Source organism: Myripristis murdjan, chromosome 21 (assembly GCF_902150065.1).
Source record: "Myripristis murdjan chromosome 21, fMyrMur1.1, whole genome shotgun sequence".
NCBI lineage: Eukaryota > Metazoa > Chordata > Actinopteri > Holocentriformes > Holocentridae > Myripristis > Myripristis murdjan.
The window spans coordinates 8,755,942-8,781,426 of NC_044000.1; the positions used below are offsets into that span (position 1 = coordinate 8,755,942).

The 25,485-nt window shown below is 40.3% G+C and overlaps 1 protein-coding gene across 1 annotated transcript; it reads left to right on the forward strand.

Moving 5' to 3' along the window:
• The first annotated feature begins 571 nt into the window (after positions 1-571).
• pgap1 (post-GPI attachment to proteins inositol deacylase 1) lies at positions 572-24,414 on the forward strand. The gene is made up of 26 exons (XM_030080472.1): positions 572-816; positions 1,832-1,985; positions 4,587-4,762; positions 5,168-5,339; positions 6,478-6,638; positions 6,840-6,892; positions 7,001-7,067; positions 7,304-7,409; positions 7,837-7,895; positions 9,892-9,975; positions 10,722-10,771; positions 11,123-11,174; positions 11,273-11,350; positions 11,846-11,921; positions 12,012-12,085; positions 12,171-12,222; positions 12,321-12,387; positions 12,513-12,618; positions 12,948-12,986; positions 13,168-13,352; positions 14,323-14,553; positions 15,184-15,319; positions 15,708-15,758; positions 16,170-16,381; positions 17,127-17,231; positions 17,475-24,414. The coding sequence occupies exons 1-26, from the start codon at positions 685-687 to the stop codon at positions 17,611-17,613; spliced, it is 2,817 nt and encodes a 938-aa protein (XP_029936332.1). The 5' UTR covers positions 572-684; the 3' UTR covers positions 17,614-24,414.
• The last annotated feature ends 1,071 nt before the right edge of the window (positions 24,415-25,485 follow it).

Sequence of the window (25,485 nt, forward strand, 5' to 3'; positions counted from 1 at the left end):
TGAGACTGAGATTACCAGCATAAAAAATAAATACAAATCCTAGAACGTAAGTGATAGATTAGAAAAAAAAGGTTTTAATTAATTGTGAACCAGAAGACCTCAAAAGCCAGAAGTCTTTTTTTTTTAAATACACGAATAAAAAATAATATAAATTTAAAAATTACAACAACCAAGATAAAGTATCTGATTGGGTTTTTTTTATTATTATTATTATTGAAATGACCCAGTAATTTTTGTCATTACAACAAAATAACTTTTAAAAAGATTATCAGTGTATAATATAAGTAGATATACTTAGATAGCCTCTGTTAGTGGAAGTAGTAATTTTTCCAAAAGTATCACAAAATTAGTTCCATACTCAGTATTGAAATGGCTTGGGCTCCTGTAATAGACTGTTGCACCTGAGCAGCGCCTCCAGCTCAGAATGACATCACTCACTGCTTATTGATGCGTTTCAGCCCTGCTCTGCCATTGGTCCGTTTCCTTGCGATCTCACATCTCATTGGCCCGCCGACCTGCCAGTCACTAATGGTTGTATAGTAGGTGGTTCCTATTATGAGCCACTGTCAGACAGCCTATATGGTTCCTTGCTTGGCACGTAGTTTGCTGAAGGGAAAATTGAAGCATGGAAATTCAACACCTGTAAATAAAAGTCCAAAGTAAAAAATAAATATAAAAATAGTCATGAAACTCGCCACTGTGGCCTTTTACGGGTTGGCTCTGGGGCTGCTGGCGGTCGGCCTGCGAGAGTTGCTGACTGGCTTCGAGGAGAACAGATGCAGCATGACCTATATGTTTGAATACCCAGAGTACCGGGTGAGTTTCTCGGCTAATTACTTGCTTCACCGCGACATGACACATCCACTAGCTTTCCGTACGTCTTGTTTTGCATCTGGGAAGACAAGTAAACAAAACAGCCAGCTTTGCTAACCGACTCGCACGCTTTCCTGCCACGAGCAACATTTCATTTCAGTCGGTATCAGCAATTGTCAAAACAAATTCAGTGTCTCGGGCTGTTTTGTGAAAGCTGCCACCTGACAGAACAGGTAGGTGTAGGCTGCCTTACACCTTAGCCTAGCTGGCTAAAGTATTTCCTCCGTGGCTTTCACACGTTACCACCCACAAGGCAGCACAGACGCTTTGCAGAAGTGTGTTGAAGGTACACCGTACAGTAAGTGTAACCTGAGAGTGAAATTAGCCCTAGTTATGCCGGTTGTGAAATCACAAATCAGCTGCTGATCCACTAATCTCCCCAGATCAGCTCACCAGGCGAGCCACATGCCGACTTGTTTGCAAGGTGCGGTGCTGCTTCATACACAGGTCAGGTTGACAGTGGCATAAGTTAGTGTCAAGATGTTAGCAATGCAATGTAGGTCGCCTCTCTGTGCTCTTTGTGCTCACTAATGTGTTCACCAGTCCAGAAGTGGGGCACAGCTGGAGGCAAACCACTATATGGACATCGAGCTCACCTCAGGATGGGAGTGTGTTTTCATTTGTTTTGGTGTGAGGGTGAGGAAAAAGAAACAGTTTCAGGTCTAAACATTAGCCTATTAAAGACTAGCACTAGAACTATTAAAGTCAGGCTAATGCTATTTCAAGGGTTATCCATACTAGAAAATTGGTGATGTTGATGCAAATTTAATAATTCAGTGCAAACCTGAAAAATAACTTTGTGCATAACAACAGTATAATTAGGACAGGGAATGCCGTGTGATGTTGTTTTGTCCCAGAGATACAGTATAGAATGGATATAGATACTGCTGTGGTCACTTTACAGTTTTTTCAGTCGGACTGTGTCATCATTCCTAACGTGTGTATGTTGGCTTCACAGCGTGTGGCCCTGCCTCGTCGTGTGGCCAGACTGTACCCAGCATACGGGCTCTACCTGTACGGAGAGGGCCTGTACGCTCAGGAGACCCGTGCACTTAAACTCACTGGTGCCCCTGTGCTCTTCCTGCCTGGAAATGCAGGCAGTTTTAAACAAGGTAAGTGTGTCTGTGAACAATACGCAGCACAGACTAGTGAAGATGTCCCACTACAGCTTTCACCACTAGCATTTCAATTTGGATCCAGGGAACGGAGAAAAACAGGGCAATTGAAAGTTGTGCGTCATAACTTTGGACAGTATCTGTGGAAGGATGAGACAGAGAGCGCTACTTTTTTTGGAGTGACAGGATGTGCCTAGGGCATATGAGGACACCTGGACAGCCTCGGGCTTTTTGTTGATTGGTCTGTAGGCCTATCTGGTGAGCAAGCAAACTGAATTGTCCTTCACAACTTTATGCACAAGGTAGCTGACACTGATGTGTCAGCTACAGATTTAATAATTACTTACTGAAGTGAGAGGGCTGCTAGAAGTTGTAAATGGGAATTTAAAAAACTTTAAAGACAATGGCCTTTACAACTTTTTCCCAATACTGTGATTTTTGCAGTAAAAATTGGAACAACATTCTTGCATTTTGATTTGAATCAGTTATGTAGGTTTTTGTGAAAAATCTGTTAGGAAAGCAGCAAGGAAATTCTGAAAAAATATTCCTCTCTTGTCCATCAGTCTTGCTTAATAAACCCTGCTCTTTCCCTAATTTAGTGGGACATATTATTATATACTGGAAATGGTAGATATTCTGTCTTGTTTACAAGATACTTAATAACGATGTTCAGTATGGATTATACTCACTCTGTTGTAGAAATATCCTCAAATCATGAAGGCCTGGCTGTACTTGCCATGGGTTTTGAGTGTAGGAGGAGAACACCCACAGTTTTATTCTTGTGAAGACAAATGCATTTTGCAGTTAGAGCTGTATTCATTGTAGCTCAGAATAAGTCTGCGCTCTCTGTTTCTGTCTTGTCTTGCACTTAAACTCTTAATGTGAAACTGTTCAGAAAGCTACTCAGCTTTATAAGTTATAACAACTTGATAACTTTAACTAAGAAAAAAGTATTGTGACGTCACGGTATTGCTATTATGTATTAAGGTTCATCCATGCTATCGGAAATCTGTAGTGCTGATCTAAATTTAATCAGCTTTTTTAGCTTAGTGTTATTTTAGTTTTTAGTCAAGTCTTATTTTATTTAAACTGCTTAACTGATTTAGCATCAATCTCAAGACATGAGGCCTGCTGCCCACTGGAGGCCAACAACAGGAGTTTTGTCTACTTGGTCCTGGTCAAGACATGAGCTGCAGCACTGCAGATAATCTGTAGTTACTTTACAATCCTCTTTGTGGGACCAGAAGAGAGGGCTGTACAGTAATCTAGACTACTTGATTTAAAGGCATTCACAAGTTTTTTTTTAGAGTTAGTGTGAATTTATTTATTTATTTATTTATTTTATCTTAGAGTCATTCTCTAAGATACTTTAAAATGTAATTCTACATTCATAATTAAAATTAGATTTGTGACCTGGTCATTGGTCTTGGGAGATCATCTGTTCAGGTAGGATGAGGTAGTTTGCCTCTGTGTATTTTGATCAAGAAAGCACGCCTTTGTTTTGTGGTTACTAAGCTAGAAAGAAAGTTTAGAATATCCATAAGTTATGTCTTTTACACATTTTGGCACAGAGGCCACAGGACACAAAACAGGAAATGCTAAGACAATAGAGAGTATGTGAGGATTGAAAATCACAAAGGTCATGAATAGCTGCCTTGAGCATCATCACAGCCTGTCAGAATTTTTGTTGACAAGATAACATCATTTAAGAAAGAATGAAATGCACACCTGACAAACCACTATGAAAGGTGCGTAAGATATAAAACATGGGGGTGGAAACAGTTTTTTTTAACAATATGATTTCTTGAGGCTGATACACATATCTGATACCTTCCTGCTCATAACCGCCAATAGCCTACTGATTCCAATGTTGATAAAAATTTCTTAAGAATTGCAATACAAATGAGGTTCAACTTTCCAGACAGACCTGTCTTAAGATAATTGTTTTGACCATGTTAGTTTTGTTCTGTTGCCAATTTGACAATTGACACACTCCTAGGGGGAAAAAGGTCACAAAAATGCTAAATTTCACAATCAGAGAAATATTGGCAGCAAAAATATTTCTGGACCAACTCAGATCTTGGTTTTCATTGCTGTCAGTGGCCAATACTGATAGCCCGTCCATGCATCATCCATCATGTATATAAGACATGTACAAATGACAGTGATATGTGGACAGAAGTATAACTTAGGCTAGGTTTCAAAATGACCTTGATATTGATTGTTGAGTGTTCATTAACTAAAATAACAACAATAAAAATCCACTCTGCTCTGTGCACACCTTTGAGCTGTACTGGCTACAGCAAGGCTAATGTGACCGTTTCCTAATGCACATCCAAACATTTTCCTCAATCAAATGGGGTAGTCTTTACTGTCTTAACATTTATCGATATCTAAACAAGTTCTGCATTAACCTAACATTGCTTGACACTCTTAAGGACACTACTACAGGATGAGATGACGTGGCCATAGTGTTCATGTATTTGTAAACAAATAGGTATGCGTGATTTGAATCTGGCTCGTGCTGTGTGTCAGACTTTAAAACACCAAACTTATTTCAAACACCTGACATGATCAGATGTTCTCTTCTCACTGCAGCTCGCTCCCTGGGCTCCGTGGCCTTGAGGAAGGCAGAAAACATGGAGGGAGGGCTCCACCTCAATGTTTTCACTGTGGACTTCAATGAGGAGCTGGTGGCCTTATACGGTGGCAGCTTGCGCAGGCAGACACACTTCCTGCATGAGAGTATAAAGGCCATCCTGCGTCTCTACAAGGTCAGGCTTCAAATATCACTTACTGATCAGACAGGATTACCTGATTTGATAAAGGAGGGATGTTTGATTGAAGTGGGTTCGCTTTTTCTGTCTTTCTCTGCCACATATCACATTCCTTTCCCTTCTACATTTGCATTTTAGCCATTTGGTTACTGTTCGTCTACCACAATTCACACTAGTATAGTAGAACAGTGCCACAATATAATAAGCTTACATTCCTAAATTGCCAACATTACAAAAAAACAAAAAACAAACAAACACAGAGATAGCCCAAACAGCATATCCTTGTGTAATATGTGCTTTCAAACTACACAGAAATGTTTATTTGACAGGGAAACCTAAACCAAATAAATGATTCCACCAATCAGTTAATCTCCCTCCACTCCCCTTTTCTGCTTTCACCAGGATCTTGAAGACGCCCCTCGCAGTGTGGTGCTGGTTGGCCACTCCATGGGAGGAGTGGTGGCCCGGGCACTGTTCACCTTGCCCCGCTTCAACCCCCGTCTGGTCACCCTCATCATCACCCAGGCCTCCCCCCACCTAGCCCCCGTGTTGGCCCTCGACACATACCTGCTAGGTAAGGACCAGCTGTATATTAGTGATACATGGTATGCCAGCACTGTGGGGTGTTATGGTGCCTGATTTGAAAGACTATATCGGTGCTCTCAAACCATTTTCCTCTCTGAGCCAGTTTGATCTGCACACCTTGAAAACGAAAGGGGAACAAATCAGTGAAATCAGCTGCTGTGATGTTGGTTTGAATGAATGCCTGCACATACCTGTCAGAGTTTTTCTTGCCAGATTTTTTTTAAAGTTGCAGTGAAATGAAAAAATTATGTTTTTTTCATTTCACTGTTAGCCAGCTCTCCATTTGATACTATACACCTATTTAACAGTTAATGCCTAAAAAATCTACTTCTTATTAAGATCAGATTACATTTGCTTTCTGGAAGCAGCATAATTATAGCATAAATCGAATATCAGTCAGCCTACATAAAAATTCCAGCTGGCAATACTATCACTGCTTTTGAGCAGCCTTGCCATCATATAAGACCTGCAGTTTCACAAATTTCAAATTGACATGGGTAACAACACGTTGACTACCAAAAACCTTTCCTTTTGCTAAAACACCATGGTTGTGTCCCAATGAATGAAACTTATGCAAAACATTTCACAGTGAGTTGGTTTACAGACTACATCAGTTATGAAATAGTCTTCACTGCCTTCCCCCCCCATGTTTATTAGTTCAACTTGCTAACTCTTTAAGAGTCCAACCTTGCATAATGTCCAACCCACATCCTGTTTCAACTGAAAATATGTGAAATGATGGAAGCAAGACACCATTGAAATGTCATTTCTCATTGTGAATTTAAATTTCAGCTTATGTGTATTGGTGTTGAATAATTTATCAGTATCATAATCCTAATTAATGAATGTGAATGCATAGCTATATCTAAAGCTAGATTTTTAACCCAAAATAGCTCATATCTCTAGACTCAATAATTTAAGATACCATCACAGTGTCTTCAAAGTTGTGTCCTATTGTCAATGTTAAATGAGGGATTTGAATGCAAGACCAGAGTCATGGCTGTTTGGGTCACTCATTTTGCAGAGACTTGTTCAGGTTTGCAGATATAAAACAACTCGATGTATATCGTCATACAAACTCTCTGATTTTCACTTTTTTTTTGTCTCACTGTCACCATGTTATGTAGATTTCTACTCTGCAGTGAGACACAGGTGGGTGAATCAGGCGGACGGTCTCAGGAACGTCACAGTGCTCTCTGTGGGAGGTGGTTACCGTGACTACCAGGTCCGCTCCGGCCTGACATCCCTACCTTGTCCCCCAGGAGACTCCAGCAAGTTGTCACTGGTGGTAAGACACATCCGCTGCATTATGGGAGTCACAGTTCTCTAATAGACGTTTGTATAACCAGCTGAGTGGCGCTTGCACTAATTACATTGATTCAGATCCACAAGCTGCATGCAGAAAAGCAATTTGTACTGCAACAGTGGTTGGCTTTTGTTTCAACTCTGGTCTTTAAATTCACTTCCATATCTTTTTGTTTTTTCTAAGGCAACTGCAGTTCCCAGGACGTGGGTGTCCACTGACCATCTATCCATTGTTTGGTAAAAAAAAAAACAAAAAAAAACACAGCATTATGTTTTGATTTACAAACTTATTTATCTAGCACTAGTTTAAAATATTGCTCATATCAATATGTCTTTGTGTTCCAGGTGCAAAGAGCTTGTTCTTGCCACTGTCAGGGCTTTGTTTGACCTCATTGAACCTGAAACCAGACAGGTCAGAATGACAATTATTCATGCACACTTTTAAAATTAAAACTTGTTACACAAAGGAGTGTTTAGTGATGTTCTGAGTGTAAAATAAAGAAGACAGTGTTTTTTTTTTTCTGGCGGAAATCAAAGCGAATTGTGTGCCCTCCAAAATAATGAAACCCTGAAAAGTCACGTCTCTGATAAGCACTAATTACAGGCACATCCCATCCATATCCCAGCTAATCAATATGTCATTATTAGTTCTCAGAGAGCCCAGAGAGGAGAATGGCTGTTTTAAACCATCACTTCATCAGACACCCTGTCAGGATGTTGGATGAAAGTCAGGAGACCTCCATCTCCCTCTCAGGTCAGTGGAGGACACATTTATCATGTCACAGTCACAGAAATGCCAGACTAAGCAGGAAATGCATACGAGTTCACATTTGTCTCTTGCTCACAGATTACTATTCTGTCCCTGTATTTGTAGTTGGTCAGTGAACATAATCCTAATATCTGTTTTGCATATTTGCTAAGCTCTCCTGGTATTGGCATATTTAGTTGTTTCGACTGTCAACAGACTGTAAAATCTATAGCATTACAAACTGTGTAAAGCCAGAATGCAAAAAAACAGGCACCACCGGTATTGTGGGAGGGGTGGCTGTAGATTTACTCAATAACTTGTGTTATGCATGTAGAAAAGAGGAAGGAATGACTGCAAAGTTAAAGGGATGAGTTGATACTTGTACAAATATGTCTTAGTAGTTCCCCAGTTCCACCCCTTTGAACTTTTCCAGATTCTCCTGAAGCCTGGAGTGAAGTTAACACACTGCGCCTGGCTTACAGCACCCCAAAGGTACTGTACTCAAAATTTAATTACAGTAATTGTAGTTGGATCCCCTTTTTACTGATACAGACAAATGATGATGATTAGTTGAGAGCTGCATGTAATTAAATACATTTTGAATCAACTAATGATCATACTCATGATTTATTTTCTAATCAAACTGTCCCTTAAATCATTTTTCCAGCAGCCTTACCCCAATCTCAGTGCACCCTCAAGTTAGAATATGTCTTTATTGTCATTGTACAAGCACAATGAAATTGAAATGCAATCCTTAAAGTGCAAGAAAAAAATGCTCTGCATCTAAAAAAAAATTTTGAAATAAATAATTTACCAGCCTCTAAAATGAGGTTTAAAAAAAAAAAAAAAAAAAAAAAAAACATTCCACACAATACATTCACATTCTGCAAGTATTGCATGGCTCATGTCAGTATTGCACAGTGAATATTTATAAGATGTTCAAGTTTTTGCTGTGTTTAGTGCAGTTATGGCTCCGGCATAAAAACTGTTCTTTAATGTGGTAGTCCGTGCTTTCAGTGTCCTGAAGTGTCTGCTTGAGAGGGTGAGATGGGTCCCTGTGAATATTCTGTACTTTCCTGAAACAGCAGGAACTGTACAGATCTTCCAGGGACGGGAGTGGGCAGCAGATAATCCTTTAGGCTGTGGTGACAACCCTCTGGAGCTCGGTCCTGTCTGCAGCTGTGCAGCTGGAGAACCACACACAGATGCAGTCGGTCAGAATGCTCTCTATGGAGCAACGATAAAAGTACACAAGCAGTTTTTGTGTGAGGTGGTTATTACTGAGTACTCTGAATAAGTGCAGTCTCTGCTGTGTCTTCTTGATGATCGCAGTGGTTTGATGCTCCAGATGAGGTCATCTTCTGTGTGAACACCCAGAAACAGGACGTCTGAGACCCTCTCCGCACAGTCTCTGCTGATGTACAGGGGCTGAATGTCTGTTCTTTTCCTCCTGAAGTCTATGATCAGCTTCTTGGTAGTGTTCAGGACCAGGTTGTTTTTTTGTGCACCACACTGACTGCTGCATCTCATCCCAGTATGTGGACTCATCCCCCCCCAGAGATGAGTCCCAACGCAGTAGTATTATTAGCGAACTTGGTGATGATTTTGCTGGACTGGGCGGAGCTACAGTCGTAGGTGTAGAGGGTGTAGATGAGAGGTCTCAGCACACAGCCCTGAGGGGAGCCGGTGCTGAGGCTGAGGTCTAAGATGTTGGGGCCTCCCTCACCCTCTTGGATCGATCAGACAGGAAGTCCTTGACCCAGAGACAGATGGTGTGAGATATTCCCAGGTCTGACAGTTTGGTCACTAATCTGTTATAGAGGATGGTGTTAAACGCCAAGCTGAAATCCACAAAGTGCTTCTGTGGGTAGATCCCATGCTGCTCCAGGTGGGACAGAGTAAAGTGGTGGGCTGTGGCTATAGCATCCTCCGTTAGCGACCCTCCCAACTGGTGACGGTCAAACCTGGGTGGGAGATTTAAGATGATGTGGGTCCAGACCAGTTTCTCAAAGTTGTCTGTATAGTGATATTAATGGCCCCATTCTGCATCGTCAACATCGCATTTTCTATGCCACTTTTGTTCAAGTAGAATTTTTTTATTAAAGTGAGGCCCTGGAACTGATCAATAGGGAAATAGGACCTTGGCAATGTCAGGAGCAGTGATGCTGCCCGTGGACAGCAGGGGGCACTAATGGATCTGGCCTGCTTGCTGGTGCATTTACACGGGAGTGAAAATGCCACTAAGTGAAATATCCCTTTAAAAGGAAAAGCCTGAAAATTTGCCCTTCCAGCTGCATTCTCTCATCTCAATAAATACAGTTATGCCTAGTGACATTTAGTCCAATGATTTGGCTAATCAATTGAGAAAGTAAATCCCAAGTAGTGACAGATACATATGTAGACATGTTTTTTTTTTTTTTGTTTTTGTTTTTGTTTTGTTTGTTTGTTTTTTATAGTTAGTGGTGTTAAGTATTATTTCTGCCCACAGGAGGGACAGGCCAAGTACTTCCTGTTTGCCCTGTCCAGTCGAAGGAAAGCCTACAGCCACTTCTACTGCCGGAGCAACAACCTGGTGAGATCACAGCACTTCTATACTGATGTTTTTAAAACGAGAGGGTGTTTAGATTTATAGCTATTATTTCCACACCACCGCTGCAGTAAAGATCAAAGAAATAAATTTTTCTTTTGTGAGATCAAAAGCAGCTTGCAACACATTTTATGATGCTCCCAAGATTAACATTAAGAACAACATTTTAATCCTGTGAAAGGAAAGTATTTTTACTTTTATATCTCAAATAAATTATATTATTGATTATGAACCTATCTGAGATCGAAATTTACCTCCTCTGTTTTCCCACACAACATTTTTCCAAATTCCCAAGTTGAAATAAAATCAAATCTGTGAATCCCTAGAAACAATAAGCTTGAACAAAAAAATGAAAAAAAAATTCATTTAGGGTGCAAATTTTTGTAAGTCGTTGCACCGTCATGAGGGCCTGCACTTGATCACAAATCACTGACTGTTGCTTTAATTCATACAGATTTTATATCATACCAACAAGAGAAATATAAAGAAATTTCAAAGAAATTTTAGACAGATGTTTTGGCTCAGTCCATTTTAATTCTGTCCGTGGGAACTCTTGATCCTTATAATATGATGTTGCCTTACAAGACTTGAGTGTATTTAGAGTGATAAGTGTAGTAATGAGTTACTAGGATGTCTAGTTTTGTGTGAGGTGAGGTCAGTGTGTGCCAACCTCTGTATGCTGCCAATATGTCTTTGCCTCAAAGTAATCTTGATTCATGGTTGTGTACCAGGAGATGACGAGCTGGGTGTACGGCTGCACACAGAGGAATGGCTCCTTGTGGTGAGGATATGATTCTCATATATCTGTCACCCCACTTTCCTTGTCTGCTAACACCAAATCATCTTTTCTCTTTTTTTCTGGTAATGCAAGTTGGTGCATTATCATATATTTCTTAACACATTTTGGAGATACCTTATTATCACTTCATACATAGTGTTAACTATGTATGTACTGTTAACCTAACATAGAATCATTTCCCATATTATGTTGTTCCAGACAATCTGCAATGTATTTTGTGGTTATGTTGATGATGATGATGATTTGATGATATTGATGAGCAAGGATCATGTGTGTTTTATTCCAAATTACTGTATTGCTATCTTTTGTTCTTTTTCTCTCCAAATTTTGCAGTGTGCGTGCAGTGGATCTCTCCATGGGAACCGAGCTTCTGCCACCATACAAAGTAATTATCCTGCAAAGAAACATAATCCAGTCCAATTCCTTAATCTGGTTTGGCTGAGCTGCTATCAGCTGCTAATAACTGTACATCCCTTTCTTCAGGTGCTGATTCTGAGTCTCAGCGACTTGGCCTCCATTTCTCACCTGGTGGTTGGGGCCTCTAACCTCAATGGCAAACAGGTACCTTTTTAAAGAAATAATTATTTGCTTGAAGTTAGACAGTTGGCGTGGAAGCCACCTAAAGTCACAATCTGTTACACTTTGATAAAAATAAATGTCTGTTTCCTGCTTTCTATTGCCAGCTGTCACAACACCGGAGATTGAACCTATACACAGTTTATGAAAGCATTTGTTTCAAGTTGGTCTTTACTGGGAAAAATCTCTATTGAACTGGAGATGAGATTTCAGCAGTAGAAACAGCATAAATAGGCTCATACTGACTACCCAGTAGTCAGCATGAGCTGCAATAGCCATTATGACTGAACGGCAAAGAAAAGAGTGCCATTTACAGAAACTTTGTTCTTAGAAAATACAAGGAGAAAAACGTCACACTGTTTGACAAATGATCTGTGAGAAGTGCAGTATGAAATGACCCAAAAAACAAAGACCACAAATCTTGTAGATTAGCACTGAAAGCATTTAACTTGTTTGAACAACATGAATATGGGTCCACAGTTCACAGTGGAGTGCGAGTGGCAGAGACAAGAATCTCAGACGATATCTATGCCAGTGCCACACGTCCTGTCTTTTGGTGAGTTATCTTAGCCCCTGATTCTCAAGTGAGAAGTGATTCCACAAGTGAAAACAGATTTTTCTATTGAGTAACTGTTTGGTTTTCCAGGTTTGACCAGCAGTGATGTTGTGGTCAACTCCAGTGGACTTCATCACACCCTCGTGCTGGAACACTTTCACCAGGTACCTTTTACTGTCCCATTAAGTGTCAGCTGGTCTTTCTGTGTCACTCCATCCTTGCCATGTCACTAAACCGCTCTATCTTTAGGTCTATCAGGCTTTCAGAATTAATGTCGCAAGCCACTGCAAAGTACACAAAGGTAAGTTGTTTTGTCTTTTGATATATGCAGTAGGTACATGTGCACATGTTGAAATGTGATATTGATTTTTTTTTTTTTTTTTTTATTGCTGGCTACAGAGAGGTTGCCCAACGTGTACAGAATGAAGGTGCCATGGTTTAGGGAGGACTCTCTAACCACAGTCAGGTTAGTCAGTATCCATGCCTGCCTGCATTTTGCTCTGTATAAACTCAATAACTCGTTATTATGAATACTAGGGCAACTGTTGTCTCTCAACGAGGTGTGGTCTGTCCCCTCTGTGCTCACACCAGTACTCCATCAGTGACTGAGATCTCAGGGATGCTCCATACGAGTCGTCCAGACAACACGTCAGGTGTCCTTCTCCAGCTCCATACTGCCCCCAACTGCCAGTATAAGGTACTGCTCATCACTGGCAATGAAAAATTGCTGCAGTTCTTCTTTTTACATGTCTTAATTACAGTTTTTCATGGCAAAAATTTGTTTAGCTTCAATTACAAGACAAAATACTACATGTCTGAAATGAATGATGTATTTATGATGTATTTCACAGGCCAGTCTATTTGGTTTGCTGAATCTTTGGATTGTTTTAAGCAACCTCTAAAAACTCATTTTATTTATTTATTCATTTTTATTTTTCATGCGTGTGTGAACCACTTTCTTTCTTCTGTGTGTTTTAAAAAATGCTGGATAAATAATGCTTTTACTTACTCTGATCTCAACTTTAGGTGTCAGTGAGGACTTCATTCCCCCGGGTGCTGGGACAGGTAAATAATTCAGTATATTATTTTTTCCCCCTCCTAACTGTTTTTTTTTTTTTTTTTTTTTTTTTTTTTTACTGGCTTCAAAAAATAATACGAGTATTATACAGAGTATAATACTAGTGTTTGTTAAGTCTCAGAGAAAAAATTATGGTAATGCTTACTTCCTCTCTCTACCATTTGCCAGGTGCTGAGGTTCTGTGGTCCCATGGTGCCAGTGTACACAGCTGTTACGCTCCTCCTTGCCAGTGGGGGGCAGGTGTCCTCCATCCTGAAAACAGGCCGAGCCTTACAAATGAGCCAGGTGGTAGGCAGAGGCCTGCAGCCTTACAAAGTCGACCTGCCGGTTTATGTTCTGCAGCTGTTGCTTGGGTATGCACTTCACTTACACTGCTGAAATCCTCATTAACAAAGCTCTTAAATGGTATCTACAAGGCTGAAGCCTGTCAAAATAGTGTAGTGTAATTATTGGTTATTGGTTAGTTTTAGTTGATTTTATTAAGTACAATACTTGATCTCCTTTGCTGAGACATGGCATCATTTATGCGTCTCACCCACAGCAGTCTATCAAAAACAACAAAGCTGATGCTGCATTCCAGAAATGTAGGAAAGATGAAAATGCAGAGTTATGGCTTCCTAAAAATGCAATGGAAGAGCCATTTAAAGCTGTAAGTCTTAGTAGGAAGTTTGGTCAAGATTGCACAAACCAAAGGTTTCCGAGATGCCCCCCTCTGATGGCACATTAAGTGCTATGCAGTAATAATCCTTAAAATAGACTTACATCGCTGGTTCTAGGCCTGGGTGATAAGGGCAATTGCCATCTGGACACCATCTGTCCAGATGAAAATTTTTTTATCTTGAATCAGAATGTGTTTTTACGTTGTTGTGATACAGTGGTGGTGTATTCAACGATGCAGAATAAAAGGTCTTATAATGTTTGATAACTCATCAATCCAGAATCTTTCCTAGAGCTAAAAAATATCCAGAACCAGGCCTGAATTAGAATCCACTTGATTTTCAGCATTGCATGACCTTAAATCTGTCAAAAGATCTATGCAGCAAATGGTTAACACATAAATTTGAAATTAAGAAGTTACACATACAGTTACTAACATTCTGTGTTAACTAGCCAGCCAATGTTGTCAAAGATTGTTGATCTAGCAATGTTCCCTGTGTGAAGAACACTTAAAATGGCCAACCACAATCTAGTGGGCTCAGAGTTGGATGACAGAAGGTTGAACTTCCATCTTCTCCCTTTAACTGAAACACAGTATGACAGCACTTGATTAATCAAAACCCCACATGATTTTGCTCATAGATCCTCTTTTTTCTTTCTCTTTAGGTGTAGCTGCTTTCAGAAGGCCTGGTCCATTCTCCATCTTCCCTCCATGGATGCACTCCCGCCCACGTTCCCTGATGGGACATTTCATGAGGGCTTAGCTGCGGTTGAGCAGTGGCCCCGCCTCCTGTCCCCACTCCTGTATGTTTTAGGGGCAGCTGTGGCATTTTGGGGCAGTATGCTACTCCAGCTTGTTCTGCGCCTGATGTCACTTATGTTAGCTCCCCTACACAGGTACGGTTGGACAGTTTGTTGTGCCAAGGTAAAAAAGGTGATTGGGATCACCTTGGGATTTAAGTGTATACAGCTCAGTAAATGAGATGTATTGATAATAGATAACTCTAATAGATAAATCTTTTGGTTCTATGAATCAGTATTGTATTGGTACGGTCATGCTGAAAAGTCTCCTACAACTTTTATTCACCTATATTTCACCTTTATTTATCCAGGGACCAGTAAACATTTTTCAGCACTGACCTGCTTCACATTCACAGTTACACATATTCACCCTTGGGACCTTACCAGTACAGCCACAGTCTACCGTCAGCTACTGAGTATTTCCCTTGGAGCAATTGTTTTTTTTTTTAAGTGCCTACCTCGGCACCAGTTGTTCATAAAGTGAAGAACAATAATCATTCACTTTCCTCGACCAGATTTACTCAGCTGGTTGAGAGATGCAAAGGCTTGTTTTTTGTCTTGCTGTGGTGGCATTTTCTCTTTTGGGACAGACTGCTGATATAGCCCCTGTCTATTATAATGCACTTTGTCATTGGACCTTCCCTGGGAAATGTAGGTCAACTGATTGTAAATTTATTTTTTACAGACTGTATCATTTACGACTGGTGAATTTGTTTTTATATCCAGACCGTCTGTGTCTAGAGACTGTGGCACTCTGCGTCTGCAGACCCAGCTCCTCATCATTCTGTCTCTGATAATTCTGGGCGGGACGTCCTGTGGAGCCTTGTCAATCTTTGTCGCCTTTCTCCTTCACCTTTATAGGGTGAGTCCACCCACTGAAAGCCAGTGAGGCCTTCGCAGTCATATTGTACAGTTACATAAGCGATTATTGTTGTGTTAGTTACAAATACATATTTCTCCTGCATTGTTCAGTGCAGCTTTGTGGGTAGAGCATGGATTAACACTGCCAGGATTAGGTGTTTGCTGTGCAGTCAGACCACTCAAACTAAAATTGTGTTGACTCTTAGTACCCATAACACGTTTTGGATAGAAGCACCTACTAAATGGCTTATGTATATAATTCTACTTTTTACATTGCTTTTACATTTTAAGCATTTAGCAGTAAAATAAGCCTACCTGCATCACAACATCACATGCAGACAATTTCTAACAGTGTCCTTGCCTGTTTTTGTTTGACCTTGCATGCCCAGGTGCTAAGGCTACAGATGACAGAAAGGTCTTTGAGTCACATGCTGAATCTGGTAAGATGTTCAGGTGACACTGCATCACTGCGATCACACCACAAGCAACTTGATAATCCAGCATCCAAAGGTCCATTCATTCCCTATAGGACCAGAAAAATAAATCATCACTGATCACTGTCGCATTGTCTACTTATTGGAAGTAGAAGTGGAAACGTTGGAAATGTTGTCTGAAGCTGAACTAAAGATGCCAAGGCTCATGAGTGGCCCATCATGTGTTAGTGTTTCTATATGTTCCACTCATTGTTGCAAAGCGTTGGCACTACAACCAACAATCTGTTAGGACAAATCAGGTATCAGACAATAGGACAGCACTGTGGTTGCTAGCAGTGTGAACGCAGACTCAGAATGCAATATTATTGTTTGATCTTTGGTCTTTGAAACATTCAAGTCCCCCACAATCCCTCCCAGGCACCACAGAAGCTCAAAGAAACTGAGAATGGCACAGCTGATGCCGAGGCTCTGACAAAGCCTAAAGAATGTAATGGAGCCCCCCTGCTGTCGGAGTGTGTACTGCAGGAGGTGCGGGATGATCTACAGCTCCACCTCTGCCTGTCCGCGCTCTTCACACTACCCATCATGCTCAGCGCACCCTCACTCATCCATTGGATCCGCAACCTGAGGTACTAAATTGGCCCAAATACATGTGTGTGTTTTACAGAGAGGAAAGACCATGAGCTTCCAAACAGAGGCTGCTTCTCAACTGAAGGATCTGTGCTCAATCTTCTTTGCCAGTATATGTACCTGCACTGCTGAAGGGCCTTGATCAAGATTCTGAACACTGTTTTTATTGAGGGACATGCACATTTATACCATTTCAAATGTATGCAATTACACAGGTAACTTAGGCATTTTAGTTTGCTAAATTAATGAGATTGACTCAATTCACATATCGCCTCCATTTTTGCACCCTACCGTTGGCACACCTCAAATAATTTGGTGAGACATGCAAAAATTCTCCTACCCAGTGTCTAACCCCATTTCAATGTGCAACTTGCTTTCATGTACAGGTTATGTTTTGCATATGTAACTACTAGCTCCAGGGGCTAGTGTGTAGCCAAGCCTTACCCCTCACCTCCCTGTGGAACAGAGCAAAAGAAATATTGTTTCCTCAGGATCAGAATACATTATTATCACTATTACACCAATTTCATGTTTACTTTATAGTCCTATTCATAAAACATGCAATGATGAATATAAGCTTATCTACATCCCAAACACTGACTATAGATGATACATACATTCAGTGAACATAATAATAGTGCAAATAAAACAAATGAATCATAAAAAAAAATCTGCACATGGTGTGAGACAGGTCATGGTGTCTGTATTTGGTTCTGTTTTAACAGAAGTCATGATTTTCCACAGGTATTCCACCCAACTGGATCCTGACCCTTGCTGGCCACACACTGTGCCTCTGCTTATTGTATACATGCTGCTTATTAACTGTAACACTCTGAAACTCAGCAACAGGTAAGAGCCACAAAATAATCAAGACACATGGCATTCAGCACCTTTGTGAACCATTTTGTTAGAAATCTGGTTCATTAAGATACTTCTTCTTTTTAATTCCTTCTGGATTTGTCTTATAACTGAAGTCATATAATCAAGGTCACTTTCTTGCTGAGTGATTGCTGCCTCTCTTTACATGCATATTGAAGCTCATGTATGACACAATATCTCTTGTGTCTTAGCAACTTTTTATTTCTGTTTCAGTAAACTCCTGCCTCTGACGACCTGCCTCCCTTTGCCCTTGATCATAGCCATGGTGACCTTCTCTCCACTCCACCTCTACAGAGTTACTTACTTCCTGACAGCTGCACTGGTCCCTCTGGCTTTGTCTTGTCTGCTCTGATGGTATCTGGCTGGTATCAGTCCCCAACTCGAACAGAAAAATCCTTCTCTAGGTTACAGCTTGACTCACTGAAGCTGATGAGACCGGTCCCGCTTCGGGTACTGCATTTGTCCCAGCTGGGACAAATCTAGCTGCCATGGAGCAGAGCCATAGACATACATAGTTTGGGGAACTGCCCGCTCAATGTTAGCACTAAAGGCTCCATGGCGATTACACAATGATTTAAGATGGGAAGGTGCAATGGCCCTGGGACATTTGGTGCAAATATGGCTCCATTTGTCTAACCTGAAACCAAGTTTGCCTTACTCTGTATATCTATAGCTCTGCCTTCAAGGAGCAAGTACTCCGCAACCAGTGAAGCTACCGATACTAGAGATTTTCAACAGGGTGTTACTGTTAACAGGTGGTTTTGCTTTTGTTTTATGGCTTTTTCTGCCTCATATTTATTTAATCATAACTACTATGACACCTTGGAATATAATGGCGTTCCTGGCAGTATTGGGGGAATAGGCCTGGCTTTGTGGACATTGGTACATGGGTTGGCAGTTCTGTCTGTGGAAAATCTGCTACTTTTGACAATGCCTGTGCCACCACAGATATCAATCATGGGAGTCTAACACTGAGTCAGGCAAGTGAAATCATCTTCTGCTAAATGCGTTGGTAGAGTGGCAGTTCTTACAGTGCATATCACCACATGCCAGGCAAAAACAAACTAACAGGATGTAGTTTCTCAGCCATTTTCCCATCACAATTTGGTTAAAGTTAATTCACTGATGCTGGGTCTCAGTTTCTTGGATAGGGGTTAGCTCAGTGCACTTTGTTTTGCTGTATTTCACCATCTAGAGTTAGTTCCATTTACTTCCTGAATAGTCAAAATTACCATGAATTACCACCTTGGTTGAGATTCCAAATGTGATTATACCGAAGATGATGAGATAGTTTTCTTAGACTGCCTGAAGGTTTGCCAAGCAGGAGTGCTTTTCAGCTTCTCCCTGCCTCACGTGTGATTGTGCACATTCATACCCGGGAGCCAGCCAGTTCAACCATAGCCCTCACCCACAAACGACTCCACATGATCAGTTTAAGTTTAAGTGCCTTGCTCAAAGGCACAACAATGGTGGTGACTGAGTGAAGGGGGAATGTTATTCTTTCACTTTATGCACCCATATTTGCCCAAGCCAGTCAGGGCTTTGAACCCGCAACCATCCTGTCCCAGTCCTGCTCCTGTTTATCCTTCAGTCCCAGATTGGCAGTAATGCACACGTGGTGGCAGTTGAGATGCAATTACACCAAAGGTAATGAGGTGATAGTGAGATAAATGTGCTAAATAGATAAATCTGCATCAGGTGGTTTAGGGGAAAGTCATAAATTTTCATCAGTGAGTTCAGTTGTTTATGTTCATAATGGCATCTCTACTGAAATGTGGCAAAAGAGGCAGCAGCCCAGTATTCTGTGTAGAACTGGAGTGCTGGGATTGGCTAGGATTGCAAATTTTGAATCTGTTATAGACATGAAATATCTCATTATTGTCTGGCAAAGCTGCAGAATGTACACAGTCTGAATATTAAACAAATTTAAATGGTAGATTTAATAAATTATAATAGTACTATGATCATAATGGTGATAACAAAATACAGCAATTGTTACCAAATGGAGCACTATTTTTTAAGGCTGCTCATTTTATCTAAGCCTCCGTTTTAAGTTTAGTGGAGGTAAATGTAGTCCCTATTCAGTAATACCACACTAAAACTTAATTAGCATGGCTATGTTTCAGAAAGCCCATATATCTCAGGCTTCAGCAAAACAGTCTGACCTTAAGTTTGAAATTAAAGAAAGAAAGGCACAAATCCTGTAATACTGTCATCTAATCCCTGTCAATAACAGCACTGTCTCATACTCTAAACATAAAGTGATTTTATTGCTCTTAAACTACAGTGTTGCATGGCCAGGGCTACTGTTTGTTTGGAAATTCTCAGTAACGGTAACAGCACAAGGGAAGGTGCATATCTATGACCAAGGAAAAACACCACTTTTTCTGTATTTCTTTGTTTTTCAACCCACTCATCTTAAAAGAGTTAGTGTTTTGTCTTTTTTACAATCTAGGGTCAGTCACATAGTGTAAGAGGTCTTGTGGATCTTGTGACATTCAAATATCGTTTGTTTACTTTGATATAATAATAGGTTTTGGTTCAATATTTTGCCATCCAAGATCAACTTAGCGCAAGGTATTACAAGGGAAAGTGTGGAATATCTGGAAGTTATGAAAAAGCAAGATAATTTTAAATGTGGGGATTTAGGAACCATTTGGGAAATTTTATTGCCACCAATTATTTTGAAGTATCATACACTTTGTTGCTGTTCTGACTGTTTCATGTGTGTTTGTGAGTGAGTGTGTGTGTCAGTGTGCTGGGATATGTAAGGTCTGTTTTTCTTTTTTCTTTTTTTAATGTGATGTTTTGTCTTCTGTCTAATACGAGCTAAGGTTGATGAATTTGTTGCCAATAATATGTAACACTAAACCAGTTAACTATGTTGGGAGATTGTGCATGAGCGCACAGCTGCCACACTGACACTCCTTACCTGTTTAATGCAAGATTTTAATAGTTTCCGGTAGGACTGAGACACCAGTTTCACTTGCGTTTCTGGGTCAGTTTTGTTTGGTTGTATATTCTTCTCATTCTAGTTGATAACTGGCCAAATGTAGATATTGTTGTTGTGTCAAGGTATGTCCAGTGCAGCTAAAATAGTGTTAGACAAAATTTGACCTATCTAAACCATCAGTGAGAAACAAGGTTTTGGTTTCAGCGTCTCAGAATCAAGAAAGGTTTTTATTACACCTAAGTTCAGCAGGTACCACCCTCTCCACTGACAGCAGCCTGAGTAGACCAGAATACAGTGCAGCTGCAGCTGTTTCTGTGGTAGCATGTGAAATACATTGCTGTCCTTAATATTTTTTTTCTGGCAATTTGAACAATTGCGCACCCCAAAGCTGTTGCTGTCTTCACCCACATATATACCTTACAGAAAGCACATTTTTCTGGAGGTTGACAAAAGTCATTCTGGGACAGACAGGAAGTCAGTAACTTAAGTAGACCGCAGGTTAAGTTGAGGTAGGTACAGCAAAAAAAAAAAAAAAAATCATAAAATAACTCCTGGAGTGCACCAAACATGACAGATATGTGTAACAGTGTTAGCGCTATCTGAGGGTGTATGTTTTTTATGATTTATCTTCTGTCTTTTGAAAATGACTTCATGTCCTGCTCTTGCATTGTTGCACATCTCACTGCTAACTCCTGGTACTCCTCTCTCCAGTCAGCCAAGCAGCTACAGTGCCTTTCTGCTTTCTGTGCTCCCTATTTGTCAGTCTGTTTCATACCTGCCTGCCAGTCGACAGTAGACACCACATTATTGGCAATGACGTAATAGACTGTTTTAGTACTATCTTTCAGCTGAGAGCTATGGCATAACATTAGCTTGTACATGGCAAAGAGCAACAGTGAACGCAGGGTGTATTTTGCTATTTCTGTGTGAATGTGTAGACAGAAAAATATTTCCTAAATGTCTATAATGATGTTACATTTGAGCGACTATATTACTATACTATAACATAACCAAACACTACCCATGAAGTGTAGATGGTGATTTTAGCTAGTCTATACAAAATATTAGTTCTTTAGCTCCTGGGACCAAACACACTTTGCCCTTCAGGCAAGAGTATTGTCATACATACAAAACACGTGCTCTGCAAAAGACCCTCGTGTCACCTGCACTGTGAATGTACCTGCACCAAATGTCTGTACGTGTGAATTTCTATAACACTAGTTGTGTACGTGGTAGCTTTTCTGTGCACTTGTTCGGTGCAGTTTTTATGCTTTGACATGCACATTCTCAGCCTCGTTCCAAATGTGAATTGGTGGCATTCACGACTTTTGTAGTAATTAGTAGAAAATTAGTAGAGATGGACGTTACGTTTTCTATGAATATAATTGTGATTTATATTGATGTTCACTGTGACCATGTTGTAGATCCAGATGTCAGTTTTACAAGTGAAGAGGTTCCCTTCAAAATGAGAGATCCACATGTGAACAATGTTTTGACAAAATCAGCTACTTTATAGGCAAAAAACTCACTGGAATCATTTTGAAGTTACTAGGAAACGGTCTACATCTACAAAATGATAACTTTAGATGGTGTATCCAGTCATATTTTGAAATACTGCAAATCTGGTAACTTTTTTTCTTTCCCATAATGGAGCACATAGTGCTTTAAAATGAAACCCTTCAAGCGTCTCGTCTCAGAAAAACACCCTGAAAGCAGCCTCTGTAGATCAACTTTTCTTGAACCCTTCACCTGACATCGCCTTCCAATCAGACAGTTATTTCTTGTGTACTTGTTCTTTTTTAGTTGAGTGAAGGCAGCCGTATCTAAGCTGTTTATTAAAAATAAACTTAATGACCTTAAACTTGTCCTGGATAAAAAAAAATCAGGCAATCAAGTTATTCTAAAAGCAGACAATATTCCTATCATAATACACTACCACTTTTTCTTTTTATTCTGTTATGTTAGGTAGAATAGTCTGAATTCAGCAAATCAGTTGTTCGCCATGACAGTGCACTCATGTCAGAGATAACAATGTAAATGTCATCAGATTCAGTATCGCTGATTTGTAGAGGCATAAATGGTTGAGGGAAAGCAAGTGAAAGCAGCACATTAGTCTGTCTGAAGTTTAAAATAGTCACTGCTCTGCTGTGTAGACCTGCTGCTGCAAATGTAGACAAAGGTCATCTCGACTAAGTGTCTTTCATTACTTCTTTACTTTGTGTGTAAGAATTACTTGAACAGTGAAGTGTCAATGGACATTTTGTTATGTCTTAAATGCCATGCAGTGAATGGACCTCGTGTATGAAAATGTTTCAGCACTTATTGGACAGTACCATTATTTATTGTTGTGGGTCCAGTGACATGCTTGTCTTGATAGTAGTTATTACCTCAGAGCATTTTTGTTTTGTTTTGTTTTTTCAACTGCTATTGAATTACTTGTCATGATCATTTATGTGCCATTTAAAAGCCTCAAATAATTATTTAATAGGTTGTGTCATGTGTTAAATTAATGTGCATTACCTTCTGCAACCAATTTAATCCAATTTAGAAGCACTATCAGATATATTTGTAAATCCAGTATCATAATGAATTTAACTTCCATATGAGCTGTGTTTCTCCCAAGTCAAATAGGATTTTAATCAAAGCACACAGGAAAAATAAATAATCTGTGCCACCCATTAAAACTGATCACTGTAAATATCTACTGGGCAGCAGCCAACCACTCTAGCTGTTCTGTAGGTAACCACAGTCGTGTGACCTGATTCGATCACTCCCACATTGATATCACCCCTTTGATATCAGCCAATGGTAGAGGGATACATTTGAGGCAAAGTGCTTCCGATTTGCAGCTGCATGTGTATTATTTTATTGGGGTAAGCCTATAAAAGCTTTTGCCTCCTAGATGCACTTGTAAATGTAAACATTTCCGAGTCCCCTCAAAACTGCCGGTGGACAGGAGTATCCAATTGGGTCACCTAACTATGGTTATCTTTACCTTTGTTATGTTTCCATCAATTGGATCACTCCCACATTGGTATGAAAACACCAGATTCATCAGCTATCAGGCTACAGCCACATGGGCCTTTTGGAGAGAAACAATGGCCAAAGGTAAAGTTACTCACCTTCTGGGCCCCTTCAATGTTCATCTTGAACAGGAATGTTTCACAGAGGAAATGAAGGGCAAGTGCATGTGGAGCCTTTATAATGTCACCCAATTTCCTTTTCATTGTGCATGGCAGCGAATCAGGGGAACCTTGTCTCAAATGTAGCTCTCTGCCACAGAGTGATCCAGTTGAGGGAAACCACCATAATCCAGCATGAAATGGAAGAAGTATTCTCAATGGCTGGATTATCAAAGTTTTCAGGAAGTGTTGCACAGCCATACCAAATATTTACAATCAAACATTGTCACTGATAATTTTTTTTTTTTTTTACTTACATACACAGGAAGCCTATGCCAGAGTTCAACTGACACATGCCAGAAACGGTTGTGTTGTCCAGTCACATGTGGTTTTCAGTCCAATCATTGTAGTTGATCTTAGTGCAAAAGACAGAAGAAACGGTTACTAATTGAGTGAGTTATGTGATAAAGCTGTGTATTACTGAGGAGTTTGTCACAACCTGAATGGATGTGACTCAGTGTCATGGTTTTGGACGAAATGGCAGTAAAAATCTTCTCCTTATTTTATTTCTATTGATTTTTGTGTCTATTAATAAATAACATATTTAACAGTGTTAAACTGGTTAAATGGAAGTGAACATCCACATATGTGTTATTACTGTCTGGAAGTGCTTTATAGTCAGGTAACTTCATCTATATTCATTTGCCTCTACCTAGAGTGACTTTAAAACCTATAACCTCCTGTCGCTAGCTGGTCCTTGTTGTGCAGAACTAGTTAGTCTTTCTCTGATCTTTGCGATTAAAATACCAGGAAGTTGTATGAAAATGAAATGAAAATGTACCTTCTGAGGGCCCTGTGTGTGTTTTGTTTTTTTTTGTTTTTTTTTCCTGTGAGGTTGTGGTGTGGACAAGAGATAGATACTGACATATTTGATCCTCAGGTTTAAGCATTGTTGTGACAAAGGGGATTGTTTTGATGTTTTTATATTAATCACATTTTTATCTGATGTCACTGTAAATGGGCAAACTGTGCAATTTTAAGCACCATTGCTGTTGCAATAAAACTATCAAAGACAATCGCTGTGCGTTTCTTCATTATTGTGGTCATTTACATCCCGGTATAGGCCACAGACATTCCCAGATTGAGAAACATCGCAAATTGCTTTATTCAGGCCAGCAGTTGGAACTCAAAGAAGAGTCTTCAAAACTGAATTTCATCATTTAAAATGAACACTGTATATTGAATCCTACTGTAATATGCCATATCAGAGTCAAATAGCACATTGTAAGCTGTTAGAAACCTGACAGCTCCAGTCCTCAGTTCTGATTGTCTGAGTCACATTCATAGTTGTGTACACGTGTGACTGCATCACAGCTCATTTAAATAACAATGCACCAACCAGAAATGTGTGTGTGTTTTCTTTAGAACTGGCCTACAGCCGAGTTTTAATGCGGTTTAATGAAAACCATCCATAAGCCACTGTGCGCGCCAGGGTGCCTAATCTGGCCTCTAGCTGGCCTGAGGTCTGCCCAGCACAGTGTCTTTTGGCTGGGTTTGACCATGAGGCCTTGTCAGCCACCGGAGGAGCCAGTGTCTATGTGTCTGCTTGTTTGTTCACACAGGTTGTAAGGTGATGTTTGTGTCTTTTCCAGGAGCACACACAGCACAGGGCAGGGAGCTGTCCTGCTGAAAAGGGATTTGGCTGTGAAGCCTCCCTTCCTGTGGCCCTGAGCCGCTGCCCCAGTCAACACTGACAACTTGCTCCCATCCCACCTTTTTCCAAGTGATTTGTCTATCACTGCCTGACCTGCTGGGGCTCACTCTGTTTCACTGATTGTGTCATCTGCACACCCAGTCCTCCATGTATTTGGGAGTCCTGGTGCACCTCTTTTCAATGACCACCAAGGGGCTCCTCCGCCAACTGCAGTCAGTGGAGTTGGCAGTGCAGTCTACCAATCCTCTCTAACACACACACACACATACAGATAGATAGATTGATAGAGTTTTGTTCTATTTTTTTTTTTTTTTTTTTTTTTTTTGTGGACATGGCCTCTAGGCCCGCTATAATATTATAGGCCCATATTGTAGCCTATTATTAAACAGATCAGGTTTATGAGTAAGTGTAGCCTACAGGTTGCCTTACATACAT